Source organism: Suillus paluster (genome assembly GCF_016628075.1).
Source record: "Suillus paluster strain FC165 chromosome Unknown EDB91scaffold_33, whole genome shotgun sequence".
Lineage (NCBI taxonomy): Eukaryota > Fungi > Basidiomycota > Agaricomycetes > Boletales > Suillaceae > Suillus > Suillus paluster.
In genome coordinates this window covers 276,532-292,182 of record NW_024537593.1, presented here as the reverse complement: position 1 = coordinate 292,182, position 15,651 = coordinate 276,532, and the positions used below count along the sequence as shown (strand labels likewise).

At 45.5% G+C, this 15,651-nt stretch overlaps 4 protein-coding genes across 4 annotated transcripts; 2 read left to right on the top strand and 2 right to left on the bottom strand.

The window, feature by feature from the left end:
- Positions 1-1,188: 1,188 nt before the first annotated feature.
- On the top strand, positions 1,189-3,565 carry EDB91DRAFT_1082898 (uncharacterized protein; the record flags this gene model as incomplete). Its single annotated transcript, XM_041315552.1, has 8 exons — positions 1,189-1,245; positions 1,330-1,449; positions 1,497-1,580; positions 1,964-2,053; positions 2,109-2,517; positions 2,920-3,056; positions 3,144-3,320; positions 3,401-3,565. 8 exons carry the CDS (start codon positions 1,189-1,191, stop codon positions 3,563-3,565), a joined length of 1,239 nt encoding a protein of 412 aa, XP_041176266.1.
- Positions 3,566-4,147: 582 nt separating this feature from the next.
- EDB91DRAFT_1082897 (uncharacterized protein) lies at positions 4,148-7,659 on the top strand (the record flags this gene model as incomplete). Its single annotated transcript, XM_041315551.1, has 12 exons — positions 4,148-4,231; positions 4,280-4,357; positions 4,512-4,535; positions 4,684-4,833; positions 4,891-5,155; positions 5,554-5,670; positions 5,848-5,958; positions 6,128-6,363; positions 6,424-6,439; positions 6,492-6,823; positions 6,985-7,403; positions 7,587-7,659. 12 exons carry the CDS (start codon positions 4,148-4,150, stop codon positions 7,657-7,659), a joined length of 1,905 nt encoding a protein of 634 aa, XP_041176265.1.
- Positions 7,660-12,273: 4,614 nt separating this feature from the next.
- Positions 12,274-14,485, bottom strand: EDB91DRAFT_467034 (uncharacterized protein). Its single transcript, XM_041327359.1, has 4 exons — positions 14,421-14,485; positions 13,709-14,371; positions 13,188-13,657; positions 12,274-13,135 (listed from the first exon to the last, which is right to left on the bottom strand). Exons 1-4 carry the CDS (start codon positions 14,451-14,453, stop codon positions 12,400-12,402), a joined length of 1,902 nt encoding a protein of 633 aa, XP_041176264.1. The 5' UTR covers positions 14,454-14,485; the 3' UTR covers positions 12,274-12,399.
- A 1-nt stretch (position 14,486) lies between these two features.
- On the bottom strand, positions 14,487-15,397 carry EDB91DRAFT_467033 (uncharacterized protein). Its single transcript, XM_041327358.1, has 2 exons — positions 15,005-15,397; positions 14,487-14,923 (listed from the first exon to the last, which is right to left on the bottom strand). The coding sequence occupies exons 1-2, from the start codon at positions 15,287-15,289 to the stop codon at positions 14,774-14,776; spliced, it is 435 nt and encodes a 144-aa protein (XP_041176263.1). The 5' UTR covers positions 15,290-15,397; the 3' UTR covers positions 14,487-14,773.
- Between the last annotated feature and the right edge of the window lie 254 nt (positions 15,398-15,651).

Here is a 15,651-nt window from a genome sequence, read left to right as displayed (position 1 = left end):
ACCGACCTCTCAATGGCACTGTGATGACCAGTCGTCATTCTGAGCCTCATTTCACTTAATCCCAGTATATACATGTAATAGACTTATGTAACATGTAACAGGTGTTACTACTTCCATCTGCACTGATCAATGGGCGTGCTAACCATGATAGTGTCAGCTAAATTCAGGTATGTGTATGTTGCCACTCCAATAATCTAGTTCATACTCAATTCAACAGGAATTCTTTGATATATTCAGTATTCTCAAAATGAGATTGTGAAAAACCTCCACTTGGACCGTGTGTAAATTGCTTCTCAATCAGCTTTAAATACGCATTGTACTGATGTGTTTTTAACTCCATCACAATGTCTACCTGTCATATACCTGATCCGACCGCTCTGATATCAATATCCGCTCCGCTCTCCGACCACCTCCGCTCCATCCATCCAATCATCATCCCCATCCGCTCCTACGCTTCCACTCGACTGCCCAACCGGTCCCCTTCTATAATGTCTCCATTCAACTGGAACCTCTTTCCCCGTTTAGATATATACTTTCCCCTTTGGTACATAGACCCTTACTTCCGGATCACCAGTAATTCCTCTTACTGCCCTATCACTGATCTGACGTGTACATATTGATATCCGCTCCAACTTATGTCTTCGCCTGTGTAAGTACTTACAAATTATATCCTTGGTACATAGCTTTACAACATAGTTCTCCTAATCACTGCCTCACACTTAGAAGTATATAACATATCCTGTACTTAGATATTTTCCTCGGTCTTAATATTACTTGTCTTCTTGCAGTTTCTACTTGTGAGAATTCTCAGTAGGACCTTGCCTCCTCTGGACACAAGTTTCATCTTGTTGTCACCTCCAACTTAGAGCTGTGCTCTAAGTCTTCCCCCTTACTTCTCCGCCTCTATCAATAATCCCCTTTGCTCCTATCCACCTTCCGCACTATCCTCCGCCTTCTCCGCTCCACTCCTAGTCAGCCCGCCGCTAGTAGCACTTACCTCCCGACCCTCAAAGCGGACCAAAGCGGTCTACTTGTCCTACCATCGGACAATGTCAGACTTGCTCCAAATTCGGGGCATGTACTTGGCTAAGGGCGCAGCGCAAGAGCTGAAGCCAAGCCCCGACCCCTTCGCTTCTTGAGCCTGGCATGGTACCTAACACTACCTTTAATAACCACACAGAAAATACGATGACCGCTGATGCGTGTTTTTTTGATCCTATGCTCCCTGGGTTCTTCTCATTCTCTGTAAGTTTTCTTGCCTTGCATCACTGGACAAGTTTATTCATTCATTCATTCAGGGTATTCCTGTAACCACTGTTGTACTTGCAGGGTACTCAGCGCTGTGCCCTCAGCCAATTGTTTTACCTCTCTACGTACATATTCAAATTGTTTTACACCGCGTATCTCATCTATGTTATGGTGCAGTGTCCCCCTGCCGGTATTGATGCTGTAGGGGATTTTACTTTGACATGTGCTTTATACTGACCTGTTCCCAGCTGAAGCAACAATTATCTCTGTTCACATATCTGCAAACCCCAAAGTTGCATGGTACAGCATACGAGTTACTACCGAGCAACAAGGTTCTGTTAGTTGTGGTGATTGAGCACCTTATGGTGCGAGTTATTTGTGTTATGATGTTGCTTCCTCTATTGGACTCTCACTTAGCATGTGATGTGAATTCCTTACTTACTTAGGCAGTGTTTACACTTGTTTACATAGACTCGCCCATAGGTAGCAAGTCCTGTGTTGGTTGCTCTTCAGCAACTGACACTGGACTATAGGTATAGTACACTCATTAGTTTACACAACACAATAGCAACTGACACTGGACTATAGTCCTGTTCACTCTCATTAGCTCACTTGTGGCTTGCTTCACTTGGTTATTCTAACAGGTTCCTGAATACATTTTAGCAGTAGGTCCCATTTCTACTGCACCACACCCTCCCACTGATTTGCTGTGCAGCTGCAAGAGATTGCTGCACCATTCTTGAATTTGCCATGGCTCAATGGCAGGATGGGCAACAATAAAATGATGTACAGTGTTTATAACTATGTATGTCTGAGTCTTCATTGCTGATGCATCCTATTCTCATGCTATAATATCATAGGTTGGTGTGGCCTGGGACAATGAACCTCTGACTATTGTCCACCTTGCACAATTTCCTCTCGGGTACCAACACAATGACGAGTCAATGGACGATTTAGAGTCAATCCTGCAGACCACCTGGATCGAGTCGTCAGCCATGACCTCAGCGCCAGAAGTTGCACAGCCGGTTCGTTCCAAGAAGGTTAAGGCTGCACACAGCCTCCACAGGATCATGGAGGCTTGTCCAAACTGGTGCAAGGCCCTCGCATACCTGCGTGTCTTTCTGAGGATGCTTATATGCTGCGGTCACTCCAACAACCCTCACCTTCTCACTAATACCAATTATGCAGAACACAGATTCAAGCTCATTTGCAATATCTGGCCTCAATGTTTGGAACATGCAAAGATTACTTCTGATGATTTGGAAACAGGTGTTAGAATAACTAAGTGAACCAAGCCACAAGTGAGCTAATGAGAGTGAACAGGACTATAGTCCAGTGTCAGTTGCTAAAGAGCAACCAACACAGGACTTGCTACCTATGGGCGAGTCTATGTAAACAAGTGTAAACACTACCTAAGTCAGTAAGGAATTCACATCACATGCTAAGTGAGAGTCCAATAGAGTGATCAACATCATAACACAAGAAACTTGCACCATAAGGTGCTCAATCACCACAAATAACAACAGGTGGGCAACTTATTATCCCTTTTTATATAGACTGAATATTTTCTAGTGCTAAGCAGAGACTCTAAGCTTCCAATGTTGCACAATGATGTATTGGCACTCGTACATGTCATTCCTGTTTTCATTTTGTTGTCTTATTTTAAAATAGTCGAGCCCATGGATTATGTAGTTCCTCTACAACACCCATTGGGTGATCAGCTACTCCATGAACAACGCTTGCATCTTTGGGCTCAGCAACTTCTTTGGCTTGACTCAAAAGCACAGCATTGGGACCCTCCTACAGATGTTCATGCGACCCCATGCACATTTACTCCCAATCTGAGTGAGCTCTCCAAATTCATTTTGTTTTCACACCCTGATTTTATCCTGCAGGCTAACGGGTTTTATGCCTTCTTGACTCATCAAGCAGCAAAAGAGATGATTTTCCATATTGTGTTCAGGACAACGGCCACAAACCGTGTTCATCTCACCATTGCTGATCTGGAGCCAGCAACATTCAGACATGCTGCCCACCTGCCAGTGGATACTTTGGCTCTGGTGGGGTTGTGTGTAAGTGTTCTCTACCATATCGGTGTTCTACTTGCGCTTACTATTATCACACTAGTGCTACCAGTCATTTTTTTACAAAGCTCATGAGCATCTGGGGCATTGCAGACGTCATGCCACAGTATCCCGCTGTGAGCCAAGTATACGGTGAACTTCATGAGACTGTTATGATGCTCCTCCAGCAACATCAAGACCCTGACATTGCTGTGTTTATGGCTCACATGAGAGTGCTGTGCAACATCACATAAGTTGTCATAATATGATTTCTGTACTACAGCTAATGGGAATGCAATGTGTAGTGAGACTGATGTGTTCCACATCAGCCAGCCCAGAGGACCTTCAACCTAAGAAGACTGTTGAAAATGCATCCTAGCTCCGCATTATATATGTAACATCTCCAATGAGCCTTTTTGAAATGTACTTTGTTCTCTGTTGAAATGCAAACATTATTGTGATCATGAAAGTCATCACCTGCGCTTCTGATCCATTCCAAAGTATATTTCGATTAGTCATTCAGTATAAATACTGATTATGTGCATTAACAGGCCATCTTTCACTATCTTATTTGTGCCGTTTTTTAGAGTTTGATGGTTTGATCGCCATTGTATTGTTTGATCACCATTGCTTCTCAAACTACTGAATAAGTCGTGTACACATCAAACACTCGTGAGAACATCCCTCTATCTTCTCTTGCTATCCTCTATCTTCTCTTGCTATCCTCTATCTTCTCTTGCTATCCTCTATCTTCTCCTGCTATCCTCTATCTTCTCTTGCTATCCTCTAACTTCAACATGGTGAACACCAGTTCCCCCATTCCTTTTACATTCAAAATGTCTTCCTATTCTCATTTTCTTGGAATTGAACAGACTGAGAAAGCCATGATATGTTGGCTCCAGAAACAGGGGCGTGACACTGTGAGAGCTGGTCATATGATTATTGTAGTTTTCTAACTTCACTCCCAGCTTCCATACTCCCACTTTGTCACAGCTTCTGTGCTGTTTGGATGGATCAACTCCCATGATCTTATAGCTCTTCTTGACGTGAGCCTCAGGGAGGTTGCGACACAGCTCAAGCGAGAACATGAATTTTGTATTGTATGCTGTTCACAAGGGAGACATTGGATGGATGACAGGATGCACCGAGCTCAAACTGAAATTTCATTGTTTAGTACTGCTATTGCTAACTTATGCGAAGAGTTGGAATGTAGATGTTCCCCAAGTGAGCAACATGTTACAATTTTTTTTCTGTCACTCAATATTTGTTCTTAGATTGCCCAAAGAAGCTGCCCACAGTGGGTGATGTCACGTGTATGAGAACATGCCTGTCACCCAGCCCTGTCAATTTCAATGATGTCCAACCTATACAGGTCATGCCAGACAATTGCGATGCACGTGACAAATGCAATGCATGGCTTCTCACGTTGCAGGGCAATACTCTGGGCGATTCTGATGCAACCCAAATATCATTTGGTTCCCCACATGTAGAAGCTATTCATTTCCATGAATTCCTTACAGTGGTAAGTGCTATTCATGCTATGAGAGGGGGAGGGGAGTTCTGACATGACGATGTACAGCCCAACAATCAATTTCTCTCTCTGCCTTGCTTGTTGAAAACATGGGTCGATAACACCACATATTGTGCCTACATAATCGCATCCTTGGCAGAATCCAAGCCCTCATGTATTAGCAACAGCTTTAAAACAAAGGAGTGCAAGAGTCTGGCCGTCCTTAAATCTGATATTCATATCCTGGGCCTGAAGAAGCAGCGTGCGCAGGTTGAAGTGGACATGCTTTCTGAAGCCATAGCCCACATGTCTGATTCCAAGCACACTGATGACGGTAAGCCTGCAGCTATACTTCTTTTTTCGACACTAACATCACAGTAGGCATATCTTCCATAGATTCAATGACGTGTGCATCACAGCTGCCTGAAAATGGTGTGGACTTGTTCGATGATTGGTCATCAACCTCATATGCTTCTTCTGACATATTGTCACTCATATGACACTCTTACTTGTAATTGTACCGACATTTTGTAACTGTTCCCCATGTCACCTAAGTCAGTTGTAAGCTGAACTGTGTTGTGTATGCTACTCTTGTTCTATCTATTTCTTTTGATAACCAATGTTTCAGCTTATGTAACACACAACACTGATCACTACAAACAAACATCATCCCACACATTATGTAATTTCTCTCTCTTGATCCTCAACCCCCATCCCTATGCCACGCATTAGGGGCAGTCCTCACCAGAACGGATCATTCATCTGCAGCCCCCACATTCTCCTTCCCTTACACTGATGTGCCAGTGGGATGGGAATACCAAATAGGAGGAGCAGGCAGAGGAGTGCCAAGTGTTCAGGGGTCTCAGCACACATAGACATCAATAGTACCACACATAGCAGATGAATGATCATCATCCTCTCTCAAGAGAGCTTAACATTGCATCCTCCCTCGAACGCAAGGTCAGAGCCAGGTCCACTGAGCGTCCTGCACTCATTTGACTTTCTGGATCTAACTGATGTCCTTAGGGGCTGTTATATTACTCCTTCTTTTGCTGGCAAAAAGAGATGGCCTGATGGATCAGGTCTCTCAGCATGCACAGGAGATAAGGATGATTGGCGTGCATATTATGTTGATTGGTGAGTTATGCTACCACTTCATGCATGATTTATATTTAGTTTTTTTTTCATACTTTTGGGTTTGTGGACCACAATATGCTGATGTGGTTCCACTTTGGCCTTGGAGTTGGGCATACTTACTCGCACTACCATACCTCACAAGCTGAGTCTCAGAATGAATACCTCGCAGGCTTCATGCATAATGCCCAAGATATCAGAGATGAAGAGGAAGTTGAAAGCCATGATAAAGAGGACAAGGAAGAGGATTGTGAGCAGGAAAATGGGCCTGAGCAACAGTTTGGCTCCAGCAGTGAATCACTGTTATCTGAGGTTCACAATATGTACGATAGTGACTTAGAACTAGATTATGAGAATGAAACTGACACTGGCGCTGTCAGTGAGAGCGACTATGATGTTGCAAGTACTGTAGGCAGTTGCAGTCCTGGTGAGAGCACCCTGTTTCTGCCTGGTGATACTGTATTCTAGCTCCCTTATGCACTCAGTATGTATGTCTTTTGTGCTTCATCTGCAATGATTTTGACCCATATATCTAGCTCTGATGTCACCTCATCTGATCTATTATCTCATGCATGACTATTTAACCCTCTCTTGGGCACGTTTCTCTAAAGACATACAGTCACACACCCTGCAGATCTTCAAAATATTAGCCCACCCCGCCCCACGCATGGGTGATCTCATCAAGCTTGATGCTTTCTCCACGCCCATGCCCTCACATGCCTCCCCGCAAACCGACAACACCAACCTCAAAGTCATTGCACACTTCCATGGTGGCCTGGACTTCAGCCGTGGTCTTGTGGACATCAATTTTACAATGTGGCCCTTGTTCAAGTGCCTAAATATTGATAATATTCTCATTATATATGAGGTTCGTCACATTTGTGAGCACCTGTACCAGTTCCCCCAAAGCTCACTCCTGCCAAGCAGCATATTCAACTTTTGTCATCTAGACTGTCAGGCTATCCTGCAATGCTCCTCCATATGCATGCTACACTGTTTGTGACCTTGTACTTAACTACTACCTTTCAGGTCTGCCACAAATTGAACAGGATAATTGATTCCTCCACAGAGCTCCAGTATCACATTGAGCTTGGCCTCGATTGTATGGTTGATGGCCCTATGAGCACCATCACGGTTGCAGAGTGTTTGGAACAACTGTTTACTCTCTGTCGTGTGTGGACTCTATTTGAGTGGAAGAAAGAGGTTCATGTACCCATGCCTGGTTTCTGCCAGGCATACAAGCTCGTAGGAGGCATATTCGCAAAGACATCATCTTCTGGGGGCATTCACAACTATACCGGTTCTCAAACCTTCATCTCCACCTGGCTACCATCCTTGTCTGATCCTGGTCGCACATTGGTTCAGACCAACATAGGGATCTCAATGAGAGACTTCGCCATTGATCCATCACAAGACCTCATCGCTCTTGTCAAAACTGATGATGACCAGTACGTCCCCATCGTGTTTTGCTTTGATCACACGCACATCACGTGAAAGGAGAAAGACGTGATAAGAGAGCAAAAGGAACTTACCGAACATTGACAGACATGTTGACCTTCACATAGCTTCTAGCCCCCAGTGCCTTTCTTTTCTGATTGCTTCAACACTTGTTCTTTTTTGTTCGTTCCCAGACGTCCGGATTATGGATTTTGCCATTGCCCTCCAGTAGACTTCAACCCTGCTGCCACAATCCACCCAGCCTAGTTATTCCATTGTTTCTGAGACTAGATCTAGGTCGATGAGCTGCTGTATAACACCAATGACACTTACATACATGATTATTAGACTCTGTAGTACACATCCCTCACCTGCAGTACGACTCAGAGTCATATAGAGCCCACAGATCCACTCAAACATCAAAAGCTCCAGTAGACACAGGTCCGTGGCCGCGAGCCCTATGGGCCTTGCTCTTTTCCTAACTAGAAATGTCCTACATAGGGTAGTACACCCCAACCAGACAGTAATTGGACCTTTTTTTTTAAAAAAAAAAAATGGGAGAGGTACCACAATGCAATGACTCATAATGATCTTCATAACTCTGGGTGGGTCGTCATGAACTGGACGCACTACTGACAAACTTTAACAATCTTCTTAGATGCCTCCATCCCATACATCTGCTTCCCGTCACGCAAGATCCTCCCCTTCCTCATAGTACTTCTGTCACCTATTGTCTCATCTTCCACACTCTTTCCCTCCCTCATTGTGACACTAGATAGCAAATAATGAATCCAACGTGAAATGTGAATTACTAGTACATACCGTTCATATCGCAATCCGAGTCTAACCACCACCCAGTGATATTTTAGCACCCCCTCTCCCCCCCTCTCCTTCAAGTTCAGGATCCAACAAAGATGCTAAGACAAAATGAGTAAGACTAACTCAAAACAATAATTACTCACACTGTTCAGCTGACCCATAAGAGTTTGATTTATATTGTTGATACTGGTAGAGGTCACGGTTGAAGAAAGAAAGACAAGTCAGACATTCTTAAATAGTAAAACATTGATTTCCTGAACGCTCGTCCAAATCGATCATCACGCTTCAACCATATCTTTGTGTCAAGAATCAAATATGTCTTCGTCAACCTCCTTTGCAAGGTCATTGTTCGCTCTAAATCAACGAAGGACAGCCAGGCCCACGTTCACTATGACAGTAAGCAACCTCAAAGACATTTTCTTCACTCTACTCAACCAAACTTCCTTTCCCTCTCCATTACACATCACAGGTTTCTTAGCCTCCGCATGTTCTACACTCCAGCATCATCAACTCAACCTCCAAGCCAAAGATCATTTCCTCGACTTCGCTGTGGTTGGGGAACCCTCACAGTACTATGCAGCTGAAAACTCATGATACTCGCCCTGCATCACACATTCCCACCACACTCAACGACCAGGAGTTGAGATGAGGAGAGGTTGGAGAGAGGTGAGGAGGAAACAGGAAACGGCTTAGGAAGGGCGGTTTAAAAATGCAAGAGGCAGGAAGTAAGTACCGTTACTTGACAGGCTCCCCCTTCATGTCCTCTCAGCTCAGTGCATTGCTACCAACTCCCACATCCTACCTTCTGATGCATTTATCAACCTCTACTAGCCCTTGCGCTCGATTCACTGGCAGGCATGTACAGCAAAATGGGGCCAAGACAGGTCGGCTGTCCCGTTAACCATAACCTGATTTCAGTACTGACAGCTGGTTGCAGACACCTGTACGTGTTATACTGCTTGTATCGGCGCCAGGTGACACTGGGAAACCTCGACAGGCCATCTCCTGATGATCTGATCCTGAATGGTAGCACTCAGAAGAATGCCCTCCCATCGTAAATACCTTGCCCAATCCAACAGACTCCTCCTCCATGCCCTAGAACTCATGTATGTCTTCCATGTGATCACACATGCGCCTTGTGAGGTTATCACATGGGAGATGATTCCTGCTGTTGGGGGTGCTTAGAGGAGCTTGGGCTTTTGCTTTCATCTGGTGCGAGTGAGGGTGCATAGGGGGGTGCAGCGGGCACGGGTGATGGTAAGGTGAGTGCTGGTGGGTGATGGTGTGTGGGTTGCATCTTGTATTGGGTTGTTGGTTTTGGATGGATGTTAGTGTGTTGTTGATCTCGAGGATCATTTTCCTGAAGCTCCAAGATATCCCCTTGTCTATCCCCTCTTCTAACATGCATTCCCTATGCTCCATTAAATATAACCTCACTGACACACATCCCCCCAGGACCCAGATGCTGAACTTGAGCCTGATGAAAAAATTCCCTTCTCACCACAAGACACAAGCACATACTCGGAGCACACGTTCCACGCTGTCTTTGAGTACGGACCAAACATTGAGTTGGATCATTATATCGTGTATTATGCGCATGAGTGGGTTGTTCTTGTTTATTTTTTGGTTGTGGGTGGGTGATGAAGTGGCTAGTAGTGTTTGTGATTTTGCTGTGGTTAGCTATACTTTATTTTACTCCCGTTCCGTTTGGTACCCTTCCTTGCTGACTTTTTCTCTCTCGTAGACTTTGAGTACAGAAGGCTACTAGCCCAATCAGGCGACAAGGATGGTGTGAGGACACACTGGTTTTATCTTGTGATGTCAGGAAAGCTGCTCGATGTGAACGCTGCAGGACAAAAGGTACGTCAACACACACATGCTGCTTTATTTCATGTCGTCCCTCTTCCCTCTACTATGTTATTTGGGGGAACAGGACTATAGTCCAGTGTCAGTTGCTATTGTATTGTGTAAACTAATGAGTGTACTATACCTATAGTCCAGTGTCAGTTGCTAAAGAGCAACCAACACAGGACTTGCTACCTATGGGCGAGTCTATGTAAACAAGTGTAAACACTGCCTAAGTAAGTAAGGAATTCACATCACATGCTAATTGAGAGTCCAATAGAGGAAGCAACATCATAACACAAATAACTCACACCATAAGGTGCTCAATCACCACAACTAACACTTTACTGACGAATGTCTCGTTTCTAGATTAAATATAGTGTAGAGGTATGAAATACTATCCTAGAGCTATACAAGCAAGACTAACTCAATCTTTGCCTTTATCTTACCACTACAGAACATGCTTCACATGAGGACGAACACAGCACTAGAAGCATTAGACCAGAATCGGCTTTTATGATACCTGGACTCATTGACCGGGCACCACGCTGATCTCATATATCCATTCGTATGTCTATCATGCTGTCTTCTGCATGCATGCCAGTGGTTTACTTGCAGTCAGTGCCTGATACCTACCTGCATACATACATATTATTTGCTTATACATGCGTGGCTGTAGTACTTGGTAGTACTCCACTGGACAATTGCTGGAGATTATGGTCAAAGCGGCTGTGCCCCTGTGCCCATGACAATCTTCATCTGAACAATTATCACCGCCCCTTTTTGCTCACAGTTATGTTGTTTTCTCTGATTCTCGACTATTTTGACCAACAGAGTAATGTGACTATACTTGATTCTTTTGTTCTTTTCAACCTTCGCCAAAAATGTCGTTGACTCGTTATTGGGTTGCTCAGAAGAGTCACAACAGGTGCGTTGTCCACCGACTCAAACATTTGCTGACTGCCACTGATCATCTTTTTTGACGAACGCCCTGCACCATTCATCGATCACGAGGCTGGTATCCTCCGTGACTCCAAGACTGGTTGGCTGATTAGTAATGGTAGTACTATGGATCGGACGAATCAGGGGAGCAACTACGAGGACACGATGTGTGAGCCATTTGGCTATATGCAGCTTTTCATTAGCTTGTTAATACTAGTTATTTTTGTTAGCCAGATATTTGTTCTTTGATAGTGGTGATATCAATCTGCTTGGTGGTGTAAGTTTGATTATTTTCAGCCAGCCAATTACAGTGTACAGAAGGTCACTTGTCACATTGATCTCTACTTATAGGATGTGTATCAAAATGACATGTCCCTAGCATAGTCATATATTTTTTCATACACTTGTCACATACTTATAAGATGTGTATCAAGATGGGATGCCCCTAGTATAGCTATATATTCTTTCATACATATGTTGCATACTTGTAAAATGTGTATCAAAATGAGATCCCCCTAGCAGAGCTATATATTCTTTCATACACATGTTGTGCAAAGATAATAATGTGTAATTTTAGATCTAGGTGTATCATAATTTCGTACACTTGTCAGCTCTACCTGGTCATATCAATTCCGGGTTGATTTCCTGATGATATAGTCACATCTAAGCCAAGACTCGTAACCTTTGGTTTGGACTTTCTCTACGAAGGTCGTGATCGGTTCCTCTAACACTCAATCAAGGCAACCATCACACACTATTTGCTGTGATTGTGGCGGAACTGTGAAGTCTGTGGCTTGCTATCATGTAAACACAAATTTCGTACTTTCTGTGGAAGAATTTAATTTACTGATGTTCGATGCCGATATCCAGTTGTTCAACTGCCTCTGCTCAAATTGCCACCAACTCATTCAGGATTGTTCCCATTGGTATTCTTCATGCACGCTGTTCTTCTATTGATTGCAACTGTTGTACTGCTTCGCGTCTCTGTTTATGCACTAGATGTCTCTTTGCATTTGCCTGTACTGTATTAGCTCAATGCTGCATTATAATTGGACAATTCTAGTGACTGCGTCAGTCTTTTCCAGTGATGGCCTCGATCTTTTCTAGTGATGTTCTTCCTGTATGTTTAGCAATATATTCAATTGAAAATCAACGGAGACTCCGCGGAAATTTACGTATGTCAAGTTGGTCCTTTCAGTGATATAGAAATCACTAGATTTGAGTGAGCGACACACTAAATTCAAGTAGGCATCCGCTACGGGAATCCAGTGATTCCATTCACTGAATTTCCGTGAGTGTACTACCTGGCAGTATCCCAGGGTGATGTAAAGGTTATGCCATCACATTATGTCGTCATCAACATGAAATGTACATTAAAAACATTCCGGTATAAATGCATAGCTATAGTTTCCAAGCGAGCCTGTTCTGCACGGCATTTGCAGAAATCTGTATAGACCGTGACCCTCCTCCACCGGCCAGTTCAAGATCCTTCGTCCCCTCAAAACATTGGATCAAATCCTTGACGCTACCACCGCTACTCCGTCTGGCCCGGCGATCACCTGCGGATAAATGTTGGAGAGGCTCCGGTGATATGTGACGGAGCTCTATGAGGCGCTTTGGCTTGTTTTTGCGCAGCTGCACACGCTTCTGCAGGGGTGTGGTATGGTGAAGATTCACAAGATCCCTGTGCGGTTTCTGCTGCTCCGAACGTTTCCGCGCTGGCGTCATAACGGGTTTGCGACGGTCTAGGATATCTGTGGGAGGAGGCGGTAAGGGAGGACGGTCTTTGATGGGGTGGTCGTCAGGTTTGATATGTACACGGCGAGGGAGAAACGATGTCCATGTTGGAAGTATGGAAAAGAAACCTGTCTTTTCCGCTAGATGATTTGATGGTACAATGGTCGGTTGAGACCTAGCTGCGCAAGATGGTGTAGATATGGGAACATTCGTTGTGTCAATAGCACTGGCTTCGTCGAAGAGGTCGCGGTACCGCGGTATGTGCGAGACCGGCGTAGAGGTGATATTCGCAGGCGTGGACACATCCGGAGACATGAAACTTGTAAAAGATAGTGTTGAGAGATCGTCTCGCGCAGCCCGCTTTTTGATGAGGACGTCTACTCTCGCTAACAGGTTCTCCCTGAGTACGCGTCAACCGCCCAAAGCAGCGGAAATTGTAAGGAAGTACGAACCAACTCCAGGGAGGACCCAGCTCCGTCACGACATCATAACCTCCAGCAAGACATGTGAATCGCATCGCTACCGCCTCCCTGTTGACCTCCTCCGGCGCAACAATCACTCCGTTGACGTGGCACTCCTCAAAAAAACATCTATCCAAAAGCTTCCAGTCTTCACGCCTCCACTCTCCCGCCTTGGGGTTGTACTGAGGTTGGGGGAATGTCGCAATCAAAGGATGGGAGGCTCGCTCCCCAGTGTGAGCGAGACTGACCTGAAGAGGGGTTTTTATAGGTGTGTGTTGCTCAATGAACGTCCTGTCCTGCATGATATCTTCGACATCGCACCACGGCGTCTCATCTCCCCTATGAATTGCTCGCTGTCTCTGCATAGTGCTGCGGCGTTTCCCGATGCCTGCACCAATGAAAGTTGTGCGAGGCTTGCGGACAGCGCGCTTAGAAGAAGCCAGTACGCAGTCGTAATCGTGCTGAGTGGGTCAAAAAACTTTAGCTCCTGGAATGACGGGAGGGATACCTACTAATTTCAAAATCGCTGCGGCTCTTGCTGCGGCCTTTGGGTCACTACCTGTGATTCGTACGACATTGCTTTCAACATCAACGTCTGAATCCTCACTCTCTTCAGCGCCGATATGAACATCATTGGTTGGCGGATCGCTTGATAGATCGTCCGACACAGGTGGCACCTCCACAACGTCCTCGAACACGCTCTCGATATCCAATGCATCCAAAATATTTCCCTCCATGCCCTCATCCTCTGCAACTTCCATATCCTCTGGATCAGGCAAGCTCCTGTCCAGTCGTGCCTCATACGGAAATGGGCTCACTGGCCGCCCCCACTCCTCCATGCGTGCCCTTGTCCCACTCGTCGGTGGATCCGCCTTCGTTGGCACGTGGAACATCTTGAAACGCCCCGTATACTCGCCCTCGCCTTCCGAATCGGTGTCTGTCCACGCGGGGGACTGGGTATCCCGAGCATTGGCATGTCTGCTGGTGGGATACAGTGGCGAGCTTGAGAAGACAGGGGTCACTCTCGACCTGATTGTTCGCCGTGCACGTCTTGCACTCAACAAAAGCGGGTCCTCAGTCGGGCTGGGGGGTCTAATGGCACTCAAGTCAATCTCTGGTGGCTCCCTCTTTACGCTGGTCTGCCTCGTTCCATTCTTGCGCGGTGCATGTGACGGCTATTCATTCATAAGCAAACATGTACATATTACACCTCAAAACACTTACCGTCACACTCTTCTTTTTCGGAGTCTTCAGCATTCGTCTAAGTCTCACATTCGACCTCACGGTCCAACTTGATCTGCACGGTTCGCATCGCACGTGACTACATGCAGTGATTGATTACGTCACAAACTGTGTACTTAGCCAACCAAATGCACGTACATACTCGGTACTCAATAGACTAGAATGAATACTAAGTAGTAGAAATGATATTGCTCGCAGAGTAGAGTTGGAGTAGAGTACGTGGTCATGAAGGTCATTAATGTCATGAGAGGTCGTGAGCTGTCATCTAAGAGGCAATAACAAAGGAGGGAAGACGGACGAAAATCGAAAGTGAAAGAGAGCTCTCTCGACGGTCACTAGCGCGATATAACGCTTTCGCTCTGCCCTCTCTGTCGGCCACTGAAGTCTCCTGATTGCGATGAATGTTTTGCGCCCAGTGACGAATCATCGTTCGCACGAGAGAAGAAGTCATCCTCGCCCTCATATGGAGAAGTTCCCGAATTTATCTGTGCCACACCATTCGATGAGTATTCCACACACTTAATTGACTGATGGGGGAGACGGTCCTATGAGTCTAGAAGACTCACCCACTGCTTGAGAACATCTGCTACGCGACTCGCTTCCTCGATGTTAAAGGTCACATCGGTCCCCTTCTCGGCATGGAGCCGCATGAGCTCACTTAACGACCTGCCTTTCCCACTCCCGTTTACCCCAGGTGTGCTGCAGTCGTCCTGCGCACCTTCCCCAGGAAAGATAACAGAATTTCGTGGTACTTGCGTCTGAGGCACGATAATATCACTTTCTGAGCGGTCCCAGTCCTCATTCAGGTTCAGCGAGAAGCTGCTCATCGTGAAACTCTCTTTTGATGACATAGTTTAACGATAGCCCCGATTCTTAGTAGCACAGTAAGGAAGCAGGGTGAGGCGGGCAGACGAAGTAGGGTGGAATATTTTGTGCCAGTCTACCTGAGAAAGCCTACTATACTTACTCACTAAAAGATCCGTTCTGGGATGCGGAGTAGTCCGACGGAACTGGCCAGATTAGGAAGTATCGCCGACAAGCAAACTCGACAGACAAATCTCAGATCAAGTACCTTCAAGTTCAAGCTTATACCACATCAAACCTCCTACATGTTGCGTCTGTGCCGCGTCAAGCCAACGTCAAGGACACTCGGTGTCAGCTACCCCGCGCCAAGTAATGCTCGTCCAGACAACAAGGTGTCTGCTTCCATGCT

Excerpts from the sequence above, each read along its gene's own strand:
- EDB91DRAFT_467034 (XM_041327359.1), bottom strand. The coding sequence starts at position 14,453 with ATGCTGAAGACTCCGAAAAAGAAGAGTGTGACG. Across the intron at positions 13,658-13,708 it reads CCGCAGCGATTTTGAAATTA|CACGATTACGACTGCGTACT; the intron begins GTAGGTATCCCT and ends TGACCCACTCAG. Across the intron at positions 13,136-13,187 it reads CTGGGTCCTCCCTGGAGTTG|GGAGAACCTGTTAGCGAGAG; the intron begins GTTCGTACTTCC and ends ACGCGTACTCAG.
- EDB91DRAFT_467033 (XM_041327358.1), bottom strand. The coding sequence starts at position 15,289 with ATGTCATCAAAAGAGAGTTTCACGATGAGCAGCTTCTCGCTGAACCTG. Across the intron at positions 14,924-15,004 it reads CAGATGTTCTCAAGCAGTGG|ATAAATTCGGGAACTTCTCC; the intron begins GTGAGTCTTCTA and ends GGTGTGGCACAG.